This window comes from Juglans regia, chromosome 5, assembly GCF_001411555.2.
Source record: "Juglans regia cultivar Chandler chromosome 5, Walnut 2.0, whole genome shotgun sequence".
In the NCBI taxonomy this organism is placed as follows: Eukaryota; Viridiplantae; Streptophyta; class Magnoliopsida; order Fagales; family Juglandaceae; genus Juglans; species Juglans regia.
Genome location: NC_049905.1, coordinates 13,215,659 through 13,235,929, shown reverse-complemented (window position 1 = coordinate 13,235,929; position 20,271 = coordinate 13,215,659). Strand labels below are relative to the sequence as shown.

The window sequence follows — 20,271 nt, the reverse complement described above, 5'->3', positions numbered from 1 at the left end:
AGTCGAAAATATAAGTGTTATGTAATATGGGTAAATGACAATTTAAAGGAAGTGTGCATGGAGGGCCACAATCAAATAAAACAATCAAATAAAGAGATAAGAAACATGCGCACACGATTCAGATTCTACACCTCTCAATTAGAAGATTTGAACTTGCACCTAATCTTGTTGAGTCACGGAGTTTTTGTTTATTCCAACGTTGAGGAAGATCTCAAATCAACAATGGCGATGACTCGGGAACGGTCTGAAAAGATAGTCAAATTCATCACTCTACACGCATAATGATGTCAGGCAAAAGTTTAGTTCCGTACGATTTCATTAATAATTCAAATTATGTTTTTCTTCCCTCCTAATTCATTTCTAAAATGTCAAACTAAACAATTATATGCCAAAATTGCACATAACGTCAAGAGGTCGGAGAGATAGTGTAGTGCAATAATAAAGAAAGATTCATCATCTTCATCAAAATAATTTTCTGTTCATTCTCTGCAAGACAGTAAGCTTGTATTACAAGAAGGGTGATAATAAATCTATACAAGTCTACTGTCTTGCAGAGAATGAACATATAATTAAATTATTTTGAAAAAGTGTGGGTCTTTCATTATTACTACACTATACAATTTCTCCAACCTCTACAAGTGTAGTAACAATGAAAAACCCATCTTCTTCAAGATAATTATCCATTCATTTTCTACAACACGAGAAGCTTGTATAGCTTATTATCATCCGTCTCACAAGCTTACAAGACAACTGATAATAAGTTTATACAGGTTTCCTATCTTGCAGAGAATTATCTTGAGAAAACTTTGGGCTTTCAGTGTTATTGCACTGCACAGTCTCTACAACCTCGACAAGTACAGTAACAATGAAAGACCCATATTCTTCAGGATAATTATACGTTCATGCTCTATAAGACGAGAAGTTTGTATAGAATTATTATCATCTGTCTTACAAGCTTACAAGATGGCTGATAATAAGTCTATATAAGTTTCTGTCTTGCAAAGAGTGAACTAAGAATTTTCTTGAAAAAATGTTGATTTTTTTTTGTTACTTCACTATACAGTATCTAGAGTTCGAGAAGTGATGGCCCAGCAATTTTGGCATATAAATGTTTTTTTTTCTAAGCTGGCATTTAATGTTTACTTCAATTCTTTAAGTGAATTGGAGAAAATAGAAACTTTATTTAAGAATTATCAATCCAATCGTATGGAACTAAATTTTTGTCTTAATAATGAGGAGCCGGCATACCAAGTAAATGCATTATTTCATGATATTAATTCTATTCATTTTTCTTACCTTATCGTCTAATAATTTTGCTTCTTTTTGTAAGAGTTTTATCAACAAAATAAATAGATCAAACTTGAAGATCCGTCATGGAGATGCGATTACAACATCAATAACAAGAGAAGCTGCGGAGAGAGTTAGCAATTGAACACCAAGAAATACTTCAAAAGATGCAGATGATGTCCCAACAGTTTATGCTTCCTCCATCTCACACATATTTTCTAACAATTCTCTTAGAGTTTGATTGTAGTTTCATAAAAATTTTAACAATTTTTGGATTATTTATTATATTTGAATTTCATATTTGTTGCCAATCGTTCGAGCGCCATTTCATGTGTTTGAACGCATACTCTGTTCTATATTTGGAATGGGTTGATTCCTATTTGAACAGTATATTGCATGAACATAGGATGTTCAAATAGTTATAATAATAATTCGAATTAACTAGTGTAGTGTAGTCTCACCATTCAAACGTGTACCATTTTTATTCGAACTAATATCACTTATATTCGAACAAAAATAAATTTACCATATCATGTTCGAACAATTACATAAAAAGTCCGAATCATATATGGTATCAATATTCGAATGGATATTCGAACGAGTATCATTTTTATTTGAATGCATATCACTCTTATTTGAACAGAAATAGCATTACCATACGATGTTCGAGCACTTAAGCAATATGTTCGAACCACATATGGTCTCAACATTCGAATGCATATCACCCTTTTTCAAACGTATATTCGAATAAGGTACATTATTATTTGAACATGTTTCTCCTATGTTCGAACAATTACAACATATGTTTGAACCATATACGATCTCAACATTATATCACTCTTATTCGGACGGGCATGCATTCAATATTCGAACGATCTATCATTCCTTTGAATGTTTGTCAATCCATTTGAATATGACATAAAGTGTTCAAATGCCAGCCTCATCTCGTAACCGTTCGAACTTGTTTCTAAGTTTGAATGCGTCGCATTTGAATGGTATTTAGGGACAAAATACTTTTGTGCCGAAATAGCCCTAACAAAACAAAATCGTCTTAAGGTTTCCTACCCGTTTTCCTTCTTTTCATTATTGGACTTTTTTATCTCAGCGATAAAGCATGCTGGATTTCCAAACTCTAGGAAAGTTACCCAAGATTCTGCAATGAAATAGCCCTAACAATTCCTGCAAGATAAACATGTTAGTTTTGAATTTCAGATTATGACAAATCAGATTAAATAGGCCTAATCTTTCTATAATTTCTTTTTCTTGTTTCTTTTTTTGGGTAAATAAGCCGCCTCTGAGAGTTAGTAGGGCTACAGGAACTATTAGGCCTGTTTCGTTGGAGAATCCTGCTAGTTTTAAGAGTTCGTTACACTTAAGCTTAAATTAACGAAAAGAAATAGATTTAATTATTTATATTATATTTTTAATATTCCCAGAACACATGAACCAGAAACACCGTTGATACAAATGTTTTTGATTTCTCACATGGATCCCGTAAGCCGATATACATAAAACTCGATCCACATGTTTTCTTCTTCTTCTTTTTTTTTTTTTAAACAAAGGGGAATTGAAAGTTTCGAACTCAAATTTTTTATTTGAAAAATTGAGTCATATATTATCTGGTCATCAAACTCTTAGCATAATTGTGAGAGGCTGGCCATCCAATAAGGATGGGAATTGGAACACCTTGGGCAAATGGAACTGCATGCATGCCTCCCTCTATCACATATGTCATAAACACTACAGAGAAATTAATTATTAGTTCAAAGTTGATATCTGGGTTACAGTTCATTTGAGGATCCTGTGCACACGCACTCATGCATCGAGGCCGGCTGGTGGAAGTATAGAACTGTTCATGAAGTACCAGTACCAACTGTAGAAGTGATAATACAATGAGTAATGATATTCATATAACATATTTCATAATATATATTATAAAATATGAATATTTTGATAAAATAATGTTACTTTTATAAATTAGTTTACAAAAAAAAACTTTCTTTTAAAACATGACTATGTAAAATATTATAAAATGTGACGTGTATTTATTATTTTTCTAATGTTATGTATAAGCAGTCCTACCTGTAACCTACCTACTGCATTCTTACTTTACGTAAACGCCTAAAAGTTAAAAACATATGGGCTTGGACCACGCCCATACCCATATGCAAATGAGGCTCGATGTGGCAATGGAAGGCCCACACCCCTGGATTATCTGCCACATACCTTAACGCTGTCCATCCATGTGGGAATATGACTGCAGTATTCCTCAAAGGCGGATTTTTGAAGTTGAGTTTCTTCTCATCCTTGGCCGAGAACTTCCCTTCTCCATATCCCAACACCCAAAAATCATGACCATGCAAGTGCCAAGGGTGTATTTCGCTAACATTATCGCTTAGCGCATTGGCATTTTGAAGTATCACATCTACCGTAGTATTCAAACCAAACATGTAAACTCCACTGCCAGTAGTTGAGTTAGGGTTGATCGGAGGTTTCATCACGTCATAGTTGTTGGGGAAGTTTTCCGGTGGACTCTTCTGATCGAAAGCATTTCGTAGACCATATTTTATGGAGCCCAGATAAGGAGTGGGTGGTAATGCTAAAGAGACATTATTGATAGCCCACTTGGTAAACCCATCAATTTTATTTTGGGTGTTGAGGAGGGTGATCCGACGGTCGTAACTTTTTGGAGGTTTTGGGGACCCCATGAGAGCAAAGATACTCTTAGAGAACGTCTTGCTATGGTCATAATCATTCCATCGAGGAGTCACGGGAGGTGGAGAAGTGGGGAACTTTGACGCAGAGATTGGTTGGTAATTTAGGATGGTAAGGGCAGGAGGGGTCGCTGGAAGCCTTCCTCTTACACCTAAAGAAAGCCAGTAGTTCTTGGAAGGATCTTGATCTGTAGTTATTAGGACTGAGTAGCTTTCACCAGAGTATATGTCCAAGTCATTGACCGCAAATGGTTGTAGATAATTCCCGTCAGCTTCTATAGCTACCACCACCTTTTTGTGATTCTGAAGAAATTCAAACACGTAAAGACAGAGTATTTAGATTAACAAAAGGACATGAAGGAGATACAGCAATCAGCTATCATGCATCAAATGGAAAACAACACAAATAATGATCGTTTGCATGTTCCTTTCACACGAAAGGATCTGGCCCAATGAACAGGTCATCATAATAAAGCAGGCATGTTCAGATGGCAGCAAGACTCATTGTTTCAGTAAAATTTTCAGAGTCGTACAATATGGAGAAAGAAGTATTCAACATGTCACGTGATCTGCCAAGCCCCATCGCATCAGACGTACTCATGCTCGAGATCTCCCCGCGTTAAATGAAAAGGATAAAAGACAAGCTTATATTTAAAATTTTTATTTTTTTTATTATTTTTTTAAAATATTTTTTTAACATCTTTAATCATTAAAAAAAATTAAAATAAAATATAATTTTATTTATAATCACTTTCTAAAAAAAATTCTAAAAAATTTATAAAAACTTAAAAAAATAAAAAAATATAAGAAAAAAATATAAGAAGTAAGGCTGCTATTACGGAGAGAAAGGAGCCACAAACAACAAAAATCGTACGGATTCTGTAGAAAGTTACGGCTTTAGCTTCTGGACTTTTCGCTTTAGAATCAAACCCTAGCTTCGGAGCTTCCCAAAGAAAAAAAGAAAAGAAAAAAAACTTTTTCTTTTCGGACCCGCCGAAGTTATTTAGCAGAAAGATTTTCCTGGTCTCTCTCTGTGAACATACAACACACGTAATTTTTTAATTTTTAATTCTTTTTATTAAGTTTGTGATATATAGATGATGATAAAAAAATCAATTAATTTAATAAAAATAAAACCAAAAAAAAAATATAATGTTTAATTATATGATATGATAAATCGCAAGCTCATAAAGGGTCCTTGGATGGAACTGTGTAAAAGTGACAAGACTTTGTACTCATTTTGCATGCATTCTGCCACGTGCCACCAATACCTCGCTGCTATGAGCCTATGACTAGCGTTTTACACAGATCCGCGACTAGCGTTTTACACAGATCCGCCCAGACAAAGAAAAATAAATCCAATGACTCGTTTTCTATTTCCTTACTTTATATATATATATATATATATATATATATTCTCAATTTTACTTTTCTCAGTTCGATGCATACTTTTCTAAATCTTATATAATTTATCTCCGAATAATATTAGAGATAAATTATTATAGTAATATATATTTTATACTCATTGCATAGTTACTTCTAATTGATTATTTCTAACATTTATTTAGAAATATATAATCTACGTGATGTTACATCATGTGTATAAAACAAATACTTCTAATAATAACTTTTATCTATATTTATTCTTTATCTTTTACTCACACATATGTTCTATGATCTCTAATTAACTTCGCTTCCACGTTGGGGATATTATATACTTCTAATTGGGTTTACGTTTCACATTGATAAGATATACGTCAAATTATAATTTTCTTTTTTTTTATAAAATAAATCTAAGCATATCACAAACATTAAAATCATTGCCAATTTCTAAAATAATGTTTTTTGTTATAATTATATTTCCGTAACCACTATTGGAAGGTTTAAGCCACATAACCTATATTTCAAAATGACTAGTCAATGATATAATTAGAATCACATTAGAATATTATAAAGATCAATAAGAACTTCTAATTCTCAAATAATATTATATGATCTCATACACTACCTATCAGAATGAGATATTATGTGCAGCCATTGTGACTAATATTAGAGAAAGAATTTTGTTATGCATCAGCTCCTATTCACCCCACATATAATTAGAAAGATTTATTGTATTTAATAGAAAGATTTATTATCGTTCATTTATCATTTTTATGTGACTGTAAATTATTAGAAGATTATTTATTGTCATTTACTCATCTATCAATCATTAATTATTATCATTGAAAAAAAATAAAAAATTATAACTAAAATAATGATAAATAAAGTTTTCTTGATATATAAGAAAACTATATATCTTGGAGAATGATTATCTACCTATCACTTTTTCGCCGATTCAAACCATGTTGTCGTGGAATCTTAAGATCAACAAGATTGGTGGAGAAAGTATATTATGGTTACATATATATTCTATTCAGCGTGTGTTGTTACATCAGCTAGCCTATGTGGTGGTGCTGCATGTAAAGCGAAGAATCAAAGGTTTAATTATCTTAGAGCGAATCGAAGGTTTTCTCGATCCTTAAAACAAGAAATTAAGAAAGTTTTAAGAAAGAAAATGACCCGATCAGAAAGTTATGCGCGCGTGAGAGCCAAGTAATAGAATATCCTTAATTTTTGACCTTTAAAACATTATAATATGCCTTGGAATATGTATACATCATGATTAAAGTAAGGTACTAAATGATAGTTGGCAACTGGCATGACCTAATTTTAATCATTTTCTTTTTCTTTTCTTTTTTCAAATTTAAAAAATTAAAAAAAAATTAATACTAGATACAATTTTAGAGTGTAAAAAATTTGTGATTTTTTTTAATAAATGTGAAAACTATGAAAAAAATTTTTATTTATTTTATTTGGATTCCAATATTTAAAAAAAAAAATTAAGTGCCAAGACTACTTGTATTCTATAAATTAAAAAAAAAAAAAAAAAAAGGACTAACAATTAAAAGTAGACAATGATGTGTGGCGTAACATGATCTAGTAAAAGTAATACATGATTGATATTTGAAATGAATAATTCTGGATTCAGTCCTGAAATGAGGCCTCCCCATGCACGTCTTAATGATACCAAGAGTTTTAATCAATTAAAATGATTTCGTTTCAATACTGAACACTAAAGACTCGTCTCCCCCAAATGACCTGATCCTCTCTCTCTCTCTCTCTCTCAAATCTGATGTTTGCCAAACGCATACACCTCGAATCAGACCAGAACTCACTAGAGTTTTTTTATCCTATCAGGTATTTCTTTTTTTTTATTTTGATTTCTCGTTAAATTTTCTCCCATCTAGTATTTTCACATTAAAATCCTTTTTTCTTGCTTTCAGAGCGTAAATTGCGGGCTGGGATTTGTAAATTTCAAGGATTTGCTTTCTGTTATGACACTCTGTGGTGGCAAGAAGGAGAAGAGCAGAGGGTTAGGGTTCATAAGAGAGAAGAAGGGAAGTGGAACTGAACTGGAAGACTGAAGATTCGAGACTTAGATGCAAGAAGCAACTCAAAACGCATAGCTGAAGCCTAACAAAACACACCGTTGAGCAAGGAGTCAGGGACTCAAAATGCATAGCTGAACATTAACTAAATGCACCGTTTCATCCTGGTGCTGAAGATTCCAGAAGACTTATTTCTTTCCTTGTTGCTTTCTTTTCATTCCGTAGTTGGTTATTTTCCATTACATGTGTCTTTATGTCATTTGCTTATGTTGTATCCCTGCGTGGATATGAAGGAAGGCACTGAAGTGTCAGAGCTCAGATTGTATTTTCATGAATTTGGACTCTTACTAGGAGGTTAAGGGATTCCCTCGAAAGAATCCTAATATCATTTCTATTTCCAGAAATTTTCTTTGTCATTTTCACAAACACAGAACCTGCATTCATTTCCTTTCCATTGACAACACCACCATTTTTCCCTATTCCTTCCGCAATACAGCACCATATACTTAGAACAATTACAAGTGGTATCTAGAGCCCTACATTCCTAATGGCTGAAAATCCAAATCCAAGAACCAAACAACAACAACAACAACAAGAAATGCTAGTTCATCATGAACAAGCGATCCAAGATCTAAGAGAGCAAATGCACCAAATGGTAGACATGATGAGAACAATCCTAGCCAACCAAACCCAGGAGCATCAGCGTGAACAACAAGTTGAAGGAGAGCATGAAAATGAACACTGCAGGCAAGGACCCAGGGGGGTCAAACTAGACTTTCCTCACTTTAGTGGGAAAGACCCAGCAGCTTGGCTCTTCAATGTGTCTCATTACTTTACATGCTATCAAACACCTCATGCACTGCGATTGTTGATAGCCTCTTATCACATGGAGGGCGAGGCCCTCATTTGGTACCAGGATGTGATTGACACAGGACAGTTTACATGCTGGCAGACTTTTTCTCAGGCCCTGCAACAGCGTTTTGGCCCCACAATGTACGATGACTTAATGGAAGCTCTTACCAGGCTGAAACAAACGTCGACGGTGGCTGTTTACAAGGGTCAGTTTGAGGCTCTCTCAAGCTGACTCAAAGGATTGTTCGAAACCCACAAGTTGAGCTGCTTCCTAAGCGAACTCAAAGATGAGATTCGTCTTCCTCTTCGCATATTGAATCCAGTGAGCCTAAACACAGCATATGGCCTTGCAAAAATACAAGAGGAATATTATGTTAGTAAAAAAAAATTTCAAACCATGGGGAGATCGAAACAACACACACTCCAAGAACCCCTGCCCCCATACAGAAGATTTCCTCTAGCCAAATGGATAAAAAGAGGAAGCATGGTTTATGTTACCATTGTGACAAAAAATAGAATCCAAATCATGTGTGTAAAGCACCAAAGATTTACTTCTTGCAAGCCACTGACCAGATTTGCCATGACAAAGGAGAGGAGGTGTTCTATGACACAACAAATTTGGGTGAGACAGCTTCACCAACAGCACCAGCTGAAGCACCTATCATTTCACTTAATGCCCTAATAGATACTCCTTGCCCCAAAACTATGAGATTACTTGGAAATATAGGTGATGTGTCTATGATTATTTTAGTGGATTTAAGAAGTACTCACAACTTCCTGGACCCATCTATAATTAAAAGAACTCAGTTGTAAGTTAATGGGGATGTGAATCTGAAAGTGCAAGTAGCAAATGGAGATATTGTTAAAACTTTGGGATCTTGTAGTGAGGTCGTCACTAAGATCCAAGGGACTTATTTTAAACCTTCTTATTTTGTGTTAGTCTTAGCGGGCTATGACGTTGTATTAGGGATTCAGTGGTTGGAATCCCTTGGATCTATTGTTTGAAATTTTTCTGCATTGTACATGCAGTTTCAATGGTTGCGAAAAGCAGTGGAGCTGAAGGGCCTTAAATTGGAAGAAACCTCATTTGGTGATTGTCACAAGTTGTTTATAAATTCTCTTTACAATGGAAAAGGCCTAATATTACAATTGAATGCCCAACCTGCACATGTGACTAGTGAGGTACACAGTCCCGAAATAAAAAAGGTCTTAACAGCTTTTCAAAATGTTTTTTAGGAGCCAACTGGGTTGCCACCTCTGAGGTCTCACGACCATAGAATTGTGCTGAGGGAAGGCACAAGCCCTATCTCTACAAGGCCTTATCGATATCCTTTCTACCAGAAAGCAGAGATTGAAAAAATAGTGGCAGATCTTCTTAAAACAGGGGTTATTAGGCCAAGCTCAAGTCCCTTTTCATCCCTCGTCCTACTGGTCCGAAAAGCTAATGGGAGTTGGTGCTTATGTGTCGATTATCGAGCCTTAAACAAGGAAACGGTGAAGGACAAGTTCCCCATACCGATGATTGACGAATTACTAGATGAATTACATGGAGCAGCAGTATTCTCCAAGCTAGACCTTAGGTCCAAATATCACCAAATTCAAATAGTACCTGAGGATGTTCCTAAAACGGCCTTCCGAACTCATGAGGGCCACTATGAGTTTTTGGTAATGTCCTTTAGGCTTACCAACGCCCCCTCCACCTTTCAAGGGCTAATGAACACTATTTTTAGGCCTTATTTAAGGAGGTTTGTCTTAGTATTTTTTGACGACATTTTGGTGTACAATAACACCATGGAGCAACATATTGGACATTTACAACAGGTTCTACAAACCCTATCTATGCATTTTTTGTTTGCGAAGCTATCCAAGTGTCAATTTGGGGTGCATGAGATCGATTATTTGGGTCATATTGTGTCGGGGCAGGGGGTCAAGGCTGATCCAAAGAAGATAGAAGCAATGATTGAATGGCCTACTCCAGTTAACACTAAAAGCTTGAGGGGCTTCCTAGGCTTGACAGGCTATTATAGGAAGTTTATTAAGGGTTATGGCCTTATAGCAGCCCCAGTCACGAATCTACTTAAGAAAAATTCTTTCAAGTGGGATGACAAGGCTAATACGGTGTTTTTGGAACTTAAAGCTGTTGTTTCAAAACCACCAGTTCTAAGATTGCCTGATTTTACTCAAAACCTCATCATTGAGTGAGATGCAATTGGATGTGGAGTTAGGGCAGTCTTAATGCAAGGAGGGCAACCTATTGCTTTCTTAAGTAAGGCATTAAAGGGGAAGGCTCTTGATCTTTCCACATATGAAAAAGGATTGCTGGCTCATATCACGGTAGTCCACAAATGGAGGCCCTATTTATTGGGCCAAACTTTTATTGTGAAAACAGACCAACAGTCACTCAAATACTTGCTTGAGCAAAAGGTGGGCACGCTATAACAAAAATGGATCATGAAATCGATGGGGTATAATTTCTCTATCCAGTATAAACACGGCAAAGAAAATAAAGTGGCTCATGCCATTTCATGAAGGCATGAACCAAAATTGACATCAAAGGGGTTTTTGGGTCTTATCACATTCCCCACACCAGATTGGATAGAGGAACTCAAAACGACATATACAGCATCACCCGAGTTGAGTGAGATCATATAGTAGCTAACTACAAGTCAACAAGGGCCTAAAGGATATGTTCTAAGGTAAGGTTTGATCTTGAAGAAGGGTAGACTGGTCATAGATCCGCAATCCTCCTTCAAGGCTAAAGTCCTAAAATTTATCCACTCGGATCCTCAAGCTGGTCACTCTAGATATTTGAAGACATACCAAAGAGCAAAAAGAGATTTCTTTTGGCAAGGAATGAAAAAGGACATCAAACAGCTAGTAAAGGAGTGTGATGTATGCCAGATGAATAAAACAGAACACATTTTACCCCCTGGCCTTCTTCAACCTCTTCCCATTCCAACCCAAGCATGGGAAGCAATCTCATTAGACTTTATTGAAGGACTGCCTAAATCCCAAGGGGTCAATGTAATATTAGTGGTTGTTGATCGATTAACAAAATATGGCCATTTTATGACCTTGGCACACTCATACACAGCTGCTGGGGTAGCCCAATTATTTCTCAAAGAAGTGTTTAAATTTCATGTTCTTCCTAAGATCATGCTTTTTGACCGTAACCCTATTTTTCTAAGTACTTTCTGGAAGGCCTTATTTGAGTTGTAGGGATCTACATTACATTATAGTTCAGCCTACCATCCGAAAACTGATGGTCAAACTGAGGCACTCAATAAAACTCTCGAAGGATACCTACGTTGCTATGCAAAAGCTAAACCTAAGGGCTGGGTGCAGTGGTTACCACTGGCCGAATGGTGATATAACACCTCATACCACACTTCGACCAGGATTTCCCCATTTGAGGCTCTATATGGGTATTGTCCTCCAAAACTCAGTTCATATATACCAAGCACAACAATCAATGATGCAGTTGATAAACAGTTACACACAAGAGATCAGATCAATACATTGCTCAAGCAAAATTTGGAAGCATCGCAACAAAGGATGAAACTTTATGCTGACAGGAGAAGAACAGAACAAGAATTTATGGAGGGAGAGTGGGTTTACCTCCGTCTACAGCCATATAGACAACTCACTCTTGGCGAGGCACAACCTCAAAATGTCCCCGCGATTTTATGGGCCATTTCAGGTAGTGCAACGAGTTGGTAGAGTCGCCTACAAGCTTGATCTTCCCCCTCCATCAAGGATTCACCCGATCTTTCACGTTTTATGTCTGAAACGCAAGCTGGGAGGCCAGATCTGTCTGCTTCCTACACTCCCTCCAGTCAACACCGACGGGGAGATTCTACCGGAGCCAAAGGCCATCATCGATAGATAAATTAAACGACAAGGAGACAGCGCCCTCACGGTGGTTTTGGTCAAGTGGATCGGGGCCTCCTTGGAGAATAATAGCTAGGAACCACTTTGGAGGTTGAAGGAGCTCTATTCGAACCTTGTGGGCAAGGTTCTTTAATGGGGGAGGTTTGTTATGACCCTCTGTGGTGGCAAGAAGGAGAAAAGTAGAGGGTTAGGGTTCGTAAGAGAGAAGAAGGGAAGTGGAAGCCAGAAGGAAGTGGAATTGAACTGGAAGACTGAAGATTCGGGACTTAGATGCAAGAAGCAACTCAAAAGGCATAGTTGAAGCCTAACAAAACGCACCGTTAAGCAAGGAGTCAGGGACTCAAAATGCATAGTTGAACAACTAAACGCATTGTTTCATCCTGGTGCTGAAGATACCAGAAGACTTATTTCTTTCCTTGTTATTTTCTTTTCATTTCATAGTTGGTTATTTTCCTTTACACGTGTCTTTATGTCATTTGCTTATGTTGTATCCCTGCGTGGATATGAAGGAAGGCATTGCAGTGTCAGAGGTCAAACTATATTTTCATGAATTTGGACTCTTGCTTGGAGGTTAAGGGATTCCCTCGAAAGAACCCTAATATCATTTCTATTTCCAGAATTTTCTTTGTCATTTTCACAAACACAGAACCTGCATTCATTTCCTTTCCATTGACAACACCACCATTTTTCCCTATTCCTTCCGCAATACAACACCATATACTTAGAACCATTACACTTTCAGAGGGATTTGTAACGTTAAACTCCAGGTGTATGCGTTTTAGCTTGAAAGGCGATTGCTCTCTGGGATTTGTTTGCTTTCTGGGTTTTGTTTGCTTTCAGAGGGTAAATTGCTTTCCCTCTATCCATTATACAAGGCTCCACCCTCCACTAAATGCGAGATCCAGCACTCCTATAACTTGTAAAAATATAACTTTAAAAATATAACCAAATTGCTAAGCTACTAAATGCGAGATTCGTAATTTGTATACAGGACAATCAAAGAGCATAGAAAATCAAAGAGCTCTAGAATCTTCCTAATTCCACGAAAATTAAAATAAAGTTGATTACAAAAAATTGGTTTGTTCGGATGGTTTACGTTGTGGCGGCCAAAGATGGTGGAGGAGAAGCTGACGTCAACTGTGGCGGACGGAGCTCGAAGGCGGCCGACGACGTTGAAGTTGGCTCTGGGAATGGAGAGATCTGAGATGTCCATCGGGAGGTATAATTGCTGGAGCCTGGAATGAATTTCTTGAAAATGTCAGTTTTGACATTTGACCAAAATTTGAGAGGAATTAACTAAAAGCCTAGTTGTCTGCAAGCAGTCCCCCAACAGAGATGGTACCTAGCAGTGCTCATTTGGAATAGAATATATTACATATCCCAAGGGCTAGGTTGAGTGAAGCAAGTGTTGTGGAGCTGGCAACCCTCAGCCTGTAAGTCTTATTGGGACGCACATGTAGGATTTGAGGTGCGCATTGTTCGCTTCCCCTAAATTTGCACTGGCTGGTGGTGGTTTTGCCATATTGAGCTGCCAGGGAACAATTGTACTGTCCTTTTCTGTTGATCAGTAAGCTCTGGGAAGCATACAATGTAAAAAGTAGGACTGCTGCTGACATCGATAATATAACGGATGAAATTGATCAAATGTTTTTTTTTTCTTTTTCTTTCAAGATTTTTTTATATATTTTTAAAAAATGAAAAAATATCAATTCACTAATAATTAAGTAAAAAAATAAAAAATAAAAAAATTTAATATTACTTTTATCGATTAAACTAACATTTTTTAAGGTGAAAAGTTAACACCCACGCAAGGGGACCAGTCGACGGGAAAAGAACCAAATGCACGCACATACAAGAGAAAGAATTGTGTAGTACTTTACTTTTCGATGGAGATTACTTTACAGCATGGTGATAAAATATTTATTAAAGGAAAATATTATTCCCACAGAAGATTTCGGTAGAAATCTTCTATCGATTTTTTTTTTTTTTAAATTTTTTTACTTAATGATTAAGTAAGTATTTTTAAATGAATATGTGATTTTTTTTTTAAAAAAATATCTAAATAATTTAAAAAATAGTGAAAAAAAAGTATAAAAAGTAAAAAAAAAAAATGATACTTGCAGTCGTGAATGTGCAAGCGCCGTGCAGTCATTTTGAAAAAAGTGAATAAATATGGAACCCACATGAAAATAAATTAATTTTTTGATAGTAAACCTCACTCTTTTTCAAAGCGACTGTACGACGTTTGCGCATTCCACAATTGTATGTAGTATTACTCATAAAAAAAAAGTGTTTGAGTCTTTAGTAGAAAGAAATTCCATATGGACGTAGCAACGTCCTTTATTAAAAGAGCGGTACTACTCTGCCGCTTGAGTACTACTGCTTAGACTAGCTTACTACTAATTGCTTTTGCATCTTTTTTGTTTTAATTTTTTATTTACATTATTGTAATATAATTAAATATTTTTAAAAAATAAAAAATATATTTCAATACACTTAAAATTACTTTTTTAATTATTAAAAAAATAAAAAAAAATTATCAAGCGATACATTTGAGAGATACAATTAAGGAGACAAAATGTTTGAATGTAAATTCAAAATGTTCGAACATGAATATACAAAATTATATAGTAACATTCGAACATAGGCATCAGCGTTCAAGCGTACTCACCCTCAAATGAACAAAACGTTCGAATGATTAAACGATTCACATTCAAACAAACATTCGAACGTACAAACATTCGAACGTACTACTTACGTTTGAACGCTTCTTCGTTAACATTCGAAATAACGTCCGAACGATAAAACCCGTTATATTTGAATATTGGTCTGTTAACGTTCAGACAAAAATTTGAACATTTATTGCAATTAAAGTTCGGACACATAAACGTTCGGACATAAATATGATACGTTCGAACTTGAATCGAACTTGAATCAACGAACGTCAACTTCTGTCATTAAATGCCAATTGGTTGGGTTGACGTTCGAACATTCAATTGGATGTCCGAACGTTACTTTCTATGACAGATCTCAACCCTCACAAAAAAATGAAACGTTCAAACGTTACACTAAACGGAACATCTCCAACAGTAAACCGTCATCGATTGTTTTCTATGATGCATATTAGGTGACGGTCGTGGTGACAGTTTCAAACCGTCACTGAATATCTTTAGTAACGTTTTGGTAATTTTTTATGACGATTTCCTCTGTCACAAAAAACAAATTATGTTATAGTGTAATGATATTCACACAACACATTTCATAACATATTTCACAATACATATTATAAAATAAGGATATTTTGATAAAATGATGTCACTTTTACAAGTTAATTTACAAAAATAAGCTTTCTTTTAAAATATGAATATATAAAATATTATAAAAAGTTAGGTGTGTTCATCATTTTTCTAATGTTATATATAAGAGTAATGCTATAGAGAAGCCACTATAGCAATGCATACTTTGCACTCACTGCGTGGCTGCTTCTAGTTGATTGTTCTCAACACTCACTTGAAGAAATATGTAGTCTAGATAATACCACATCATGTGTACAAAATAAATACTCCTAATGATGACTTCTATCTATATTTATTCTATATATAATAAGTCCTACCTACCTACTGAATTCTTACTTTACGTCAACGCCTAAAATTTAAAAACATATGGGCTTGGACTTTATGTTAAAAAAAAAATTAACGCATCGTTGGGTTACCGAGACTCCTTCCATCTCATATAATTAGTTGTTCGCCACAAAATATATATAAATAAATATATATGATGAACCTCCCTGGCCTGGCATATACTAGGAAAATTACCGATTACCTACACTGATATGAGAAGAATAACTTACTGCATGCATAAGAAGGATCAGAACAACGATAATAACACGGATTCATCTCTTCTTTTTTTTTTTTTTTTTGGGGGGGGGGGGGCGGCGCCCGGCTCTTGGACCATCTCTCCCAGTGGGACTAAAATTAGGTGGAATCAGCCTTTCTTGTTCAAAAATTTCGCAGTTAGACCACAGGAAAGAGCCTCATTTGGTATGCTTTTCACATGATGAACACCTTCGGCAAAGACCACGCCCATACCCATATGCAAATGAGGCTCGATGTGGCAATGGAAGGCCCACACTCCTGGATTATCTGCCACATACCTTAAAGCTGTCCATCCATATGGGAATATGACTGCAGTATTCCTCAAAGGCGGATTTTTGAAGTTGAGTTTCTTCTCATCCTTGGCCGAGAACTTCCCTTCTCCATATCCCAACACCCAAAAATCATGACCATGCAAGTGCCAAGGGTGTATTTCGCTAACATTATCACTTAGCGCATTGGCATTTTGAAGTATCACATCTACCGTAGTATTCAAACCAAACATGTAAACTCCACTGCCAGTAGTTGAGTTAGGGTTGATCGGAGGTTTCATCACGTCATAGCTGTTGGGGAAGTTTTCCGGTGGACTCTTCTGATCGAAAGCATTTCGTAGACCATATTTTATGGAGCCCAGATAAGGAGTGGGCGGTAATGCTAAAGAGACATTATTGATAGCCCACTTGGTAAACCCATCAATTTTATTTTGGGTGTTGAGGAGGGTGATCCGACGGTCGTAACTTTTCGGAGGTTTTGGGGACCCCATGAGAGCAAAGATACTCTTAGAGAACTTCTTGCTATGGTCATAATCATTCCATCGAGGTGTCACGGGAGGTGGAGAAGTGGGGAACTTTGACGCAGAGATTGGTTGGTAATTTAGGATGGTAAGGGCAGGAGGGGTCGCTGGAAGCCTTCCTCTTACACCTAAAGAAAGCCAGTAGTTCTTGGAAGGATCTTGATCTGTAGTTATTAGGACTGAGTAGCTTTCACCAGAGTATATGTCCAAGTCATTGACCGCAAATGGTTGTAGATAATTCCCGTCAGCTTCTACCACCACCATTTTGTGATTCTGAAGAAATACAAACACGTAAAGACAGTATGTAGATTAGCAAAAGGGCATGAAGGAGAGATACAGCAATCGGCCATCATGCATCAAGTAGCAAACAACACAAATAAGCAGCTTCCCCAATATCCTTCTGGCCTTGGAAAGACTCGCGCTTTCCTGTTTTTGCATGTCCCTAGTAATAGGCCCAAGGTTAATAGGTACTCATGATCGAGAGCTCCCCGTGTTAAATGAAAAATTAAAAAAGAAAATAATTTTTTTAACATCTTTAATCATTAAAAAAAATGAAAAATTATAATTTTCATTCCTTTATCATTTTTCTGTAACAGAAAATTATTAGAAGATTATTTATTGTCATTTACTCATCTGTCAATCATTAATTATTATGAAAGAAAAATAATTAAAATATTATAACTAAAATAATGATAAATAAAGTTTTCTTGATATATAAGAAAACTATATATCTTGGAGAATGATTATCTACCTATCACTTTTTCGCCGATTCAAACCATGTTGTCGTGGAATCTTAAGATCAACAAGATTGGTGGAGAAAGTATATTATGGTTACATATATATTCTATTCAGCGTGTGTTGTTACATCAGCTAGCCTATGTGGTGGTGCTGCATGTAAAGCGAAGAATCAAAGGTTTAATTATCTTAGAGCGAATCGAAGGTTTTCTCGATCCTTAAAACAAGAAATTAAGAAAGTTTTAAGAAAGAAAATGACCCGATCTGAAAGTTATGCGCGCGTGAGAGCCAAGTAATAGAATATCCTTAATTTTTGACCTTTAAAACATTATAATATGCCTTGGAATATGTATACATCATGATTAAAGTAAGGTACTAAATGATAGTTGGCAACTGGCATGACCTAATTTTAATCATTTTCTTTTTCTTTTTTTTTTCAAATTTAAAAAAATAAAAAATAAAATGTTAGATACAATTTTAAAGTATATAAAATTTACATACTTTTTTTTTAATAAAAGTAAAAACTATTAAGAAAAATTTTATTTATTTTTATTTGGATCCTAATTTTTTTTTTTTACTTTTTAAAAATAAGTGCCAAGACTGCTTCTATTCTATAAATTATTAAAAAAAAAAAAAAAAAACTAACAATGATGTGTGGCGTAGCATGATATAGTAAAAGTAATGCATGATTGGTATTTGGAATAAGATTATATTACATACCCCAATGGCCAGGTTGAGTGAAGCAAGTGCTGTGGAGCTGGCAACCCTCAGCCTGTAAGTCTTGTTGGGACGCACATGTAGGATCTGAGGTGCGCATTGTTCGTTTCCCCTTAATTTGCACTGGCTGGAGGTGGTGTTGCTATATTGCGCTGCCAGGGAACAGTTGTACTGTCCTCTTCCGTTGATCAGCAAGCTCTGGGAAGCATACAATATAAAAAGTGGGACTGCTGCTGACATCGATAATTTAACCGATGAAATTGATCAAATGTATTTTTTTATATATTTTTAAAAAATAAAAAAATTTCAATTCACTTATAAAAAATTCTTTAATTATTAAGTAAAAAAATAAAAAGTAAAAAGTTTAATATTACTTTTTTTGATTAAACTAACATTTTTTAAAGTGAAAACCCACGCAAGAGACCGGTCGATCGACTGGAAAAAACCAAACGCATGCACACATAAGAGAGAGAATTGTACTTTACTTTTGGATGGAGATTACTTTACGTCATGGTGATCAAATATTTATTAAAATTACATGATTAACAAATATAAATAGTTTGAAATTCTTGTTCACGTCTCTATCTTTTGCAGTCGAAATAGATCTGATCCAAATTATTATTTTTTTTTTATAATTTTTTCATAATTTATTTTCTGTTCTTTTGTTGTGTCGTGAACCGAGCGTCTGTAGCAGGAAATGATCGATCACGAACCTCGTTATTAGTGTTTTTTTTGTCAATGGGCCCAAATCTCTTACGTACGTGCATGTCTTGTTCACGGCAATCTTTTTTAATTGGATTTGAAGGAATTGCAATTGTAATAAAAACACAACAAATAGAGGGTACCTGAGGTTCACCGATCCAACGAAATGGGATGGAGGAGAGGCCAACCTCTTGCTCGTGAACACTTTTGTGCCACCAGTCGCTCAACAATAGGTTGAACTCACCATCGTAATGGAATGGCTCTTTCTCTCCTTCTGCAACGTCCACTATCAGAGACCCATACAACCCTGCCGATCTCTGCATGCCCAAGTGGCCATGGTAAAAGTATGTTCCTGCCTGCACAGTTTTTGATCAAAACGTTTAACTCTTTCACAGAGAGAGAGAGAGAGAGGGAGAGAGAGAGAGAGAGAGGGAGAGAGATGAGTGAGATTTTACCCTATCAACTTTGAACCTATAATGAAAGGTCTCCCCAGAGTTGATAGCACACTGTGAAATGAAAGCAGTTCCATCGGCCCAAGGTGTGCCCAACTGAAAAATAAGAGCATATAACACCCAGATCAACACAGATGTGAAGGGGAGGGAGAGAGAGAGAGAGAGAGAGAGAGAGAGCAAGACCTGTCGGATTCCATGCCAGTGAATGACAACTCCCTCAGTGGAGAGCTTGTTAGTGAGTTCAACAACAATTGTGTCTCCTGCTTTAGCTCGGATGGTCGGGCCGGGAAACTGGCCATTGATCCCCATCACGACATGCTCGATGCAATCAGGAGACCAATACATATACTCTACTTCCCATTTAAAGTGCCTGGTCTTGGCACCTGAAGATATTCCAATAAACGGTAATAAAATGCACCAAATAATGAAGGCCCTAAGAGTAAGACCCCTTGAAATTGGGCGAACCATGGAACCATCAGTTGGCACCATGTTCTCCTAAACAGAACAGAGGAAAGTGTAAAAAAGAGGGCCTAGAAAACCTTTAAGAAATGTAGAGGCTAATGAAGTTGAACTGTGTTGGGGTGTTGGGTAGTGAAGGTTTTATAATGGTGATGGAACTATTGATTACTTTATAGAGCAGTGAAACGGCTAAAAAATCTGCTTCCCCCCAACCCCAAAAAGAAAAAATAAAAAAAAGAAAAAATAGAAAAAGAGAGAGCAAAAGAAATTAAAAGAAAGCTTCCAACTCAAGTATCTTGGATTCCACGGACTGCAATTTGTAACAACGGTACGATTGGTATTGGTTTTTATTCCATCCTTCAAACA

General features: G+C 36.0%; 2 protein-coding genes across 2 annotated transcripts; both read right to left on the bottom strand.

The window, feature by feature from the left end:
* Positions 1-3,080: 3,080 nt before the first annotated feature.
* LOC118348432 (L-ascorbate oxidase-like) lies at positions 3,081-7,876 on the bottom strand. Its single transcript, XM_035690056.1, has 3 exons — positions 7,781-7,876; positions 3,514-4,304; positions 3,081-3,160 (listed from the first exon to the last, which is right to left on the bottom strand). The coding sequence occupies exons 1-3, from the start codon at positions 7,874-7,876 to the stop codon at positions 3,103-3,105; spliced, it is 945 nt and encodes a 314-aa protein (XP_035545949.1). The 3' UTR covers positions 3,081-3,102.
* Positions 7,877-15,911: 8,035 nt separating this feature from the next.
* LOC108986893 (L-ascorbate oxidase-like) lies at positions 15,912-20,057 on the bottom strand. The gene is made up of 5 exons (XM_035690484.1): positions 19,630-20,057; positions 19,450-19,542; positions 19,138-19,350; positions 18,296-18,490; positions 15,912-17,113 (listed from the first exon to the last, which is right to left on the bottom strand). The coding sequence occupies exons 1-5, from the start codon at positions 19,933-19,935 to the stop codon at positions 16,160-16,162; spliced, it is 1,761 nt and encodes a 586-aa protein (XP_035546377.1). The 5' UTR covers positions 19,936-20,057; the 3' UTR covers positions 15,912-16,159.
* Between the last annotated feature and the right edge of the window lie 214 nt (positions 20,058-20,271).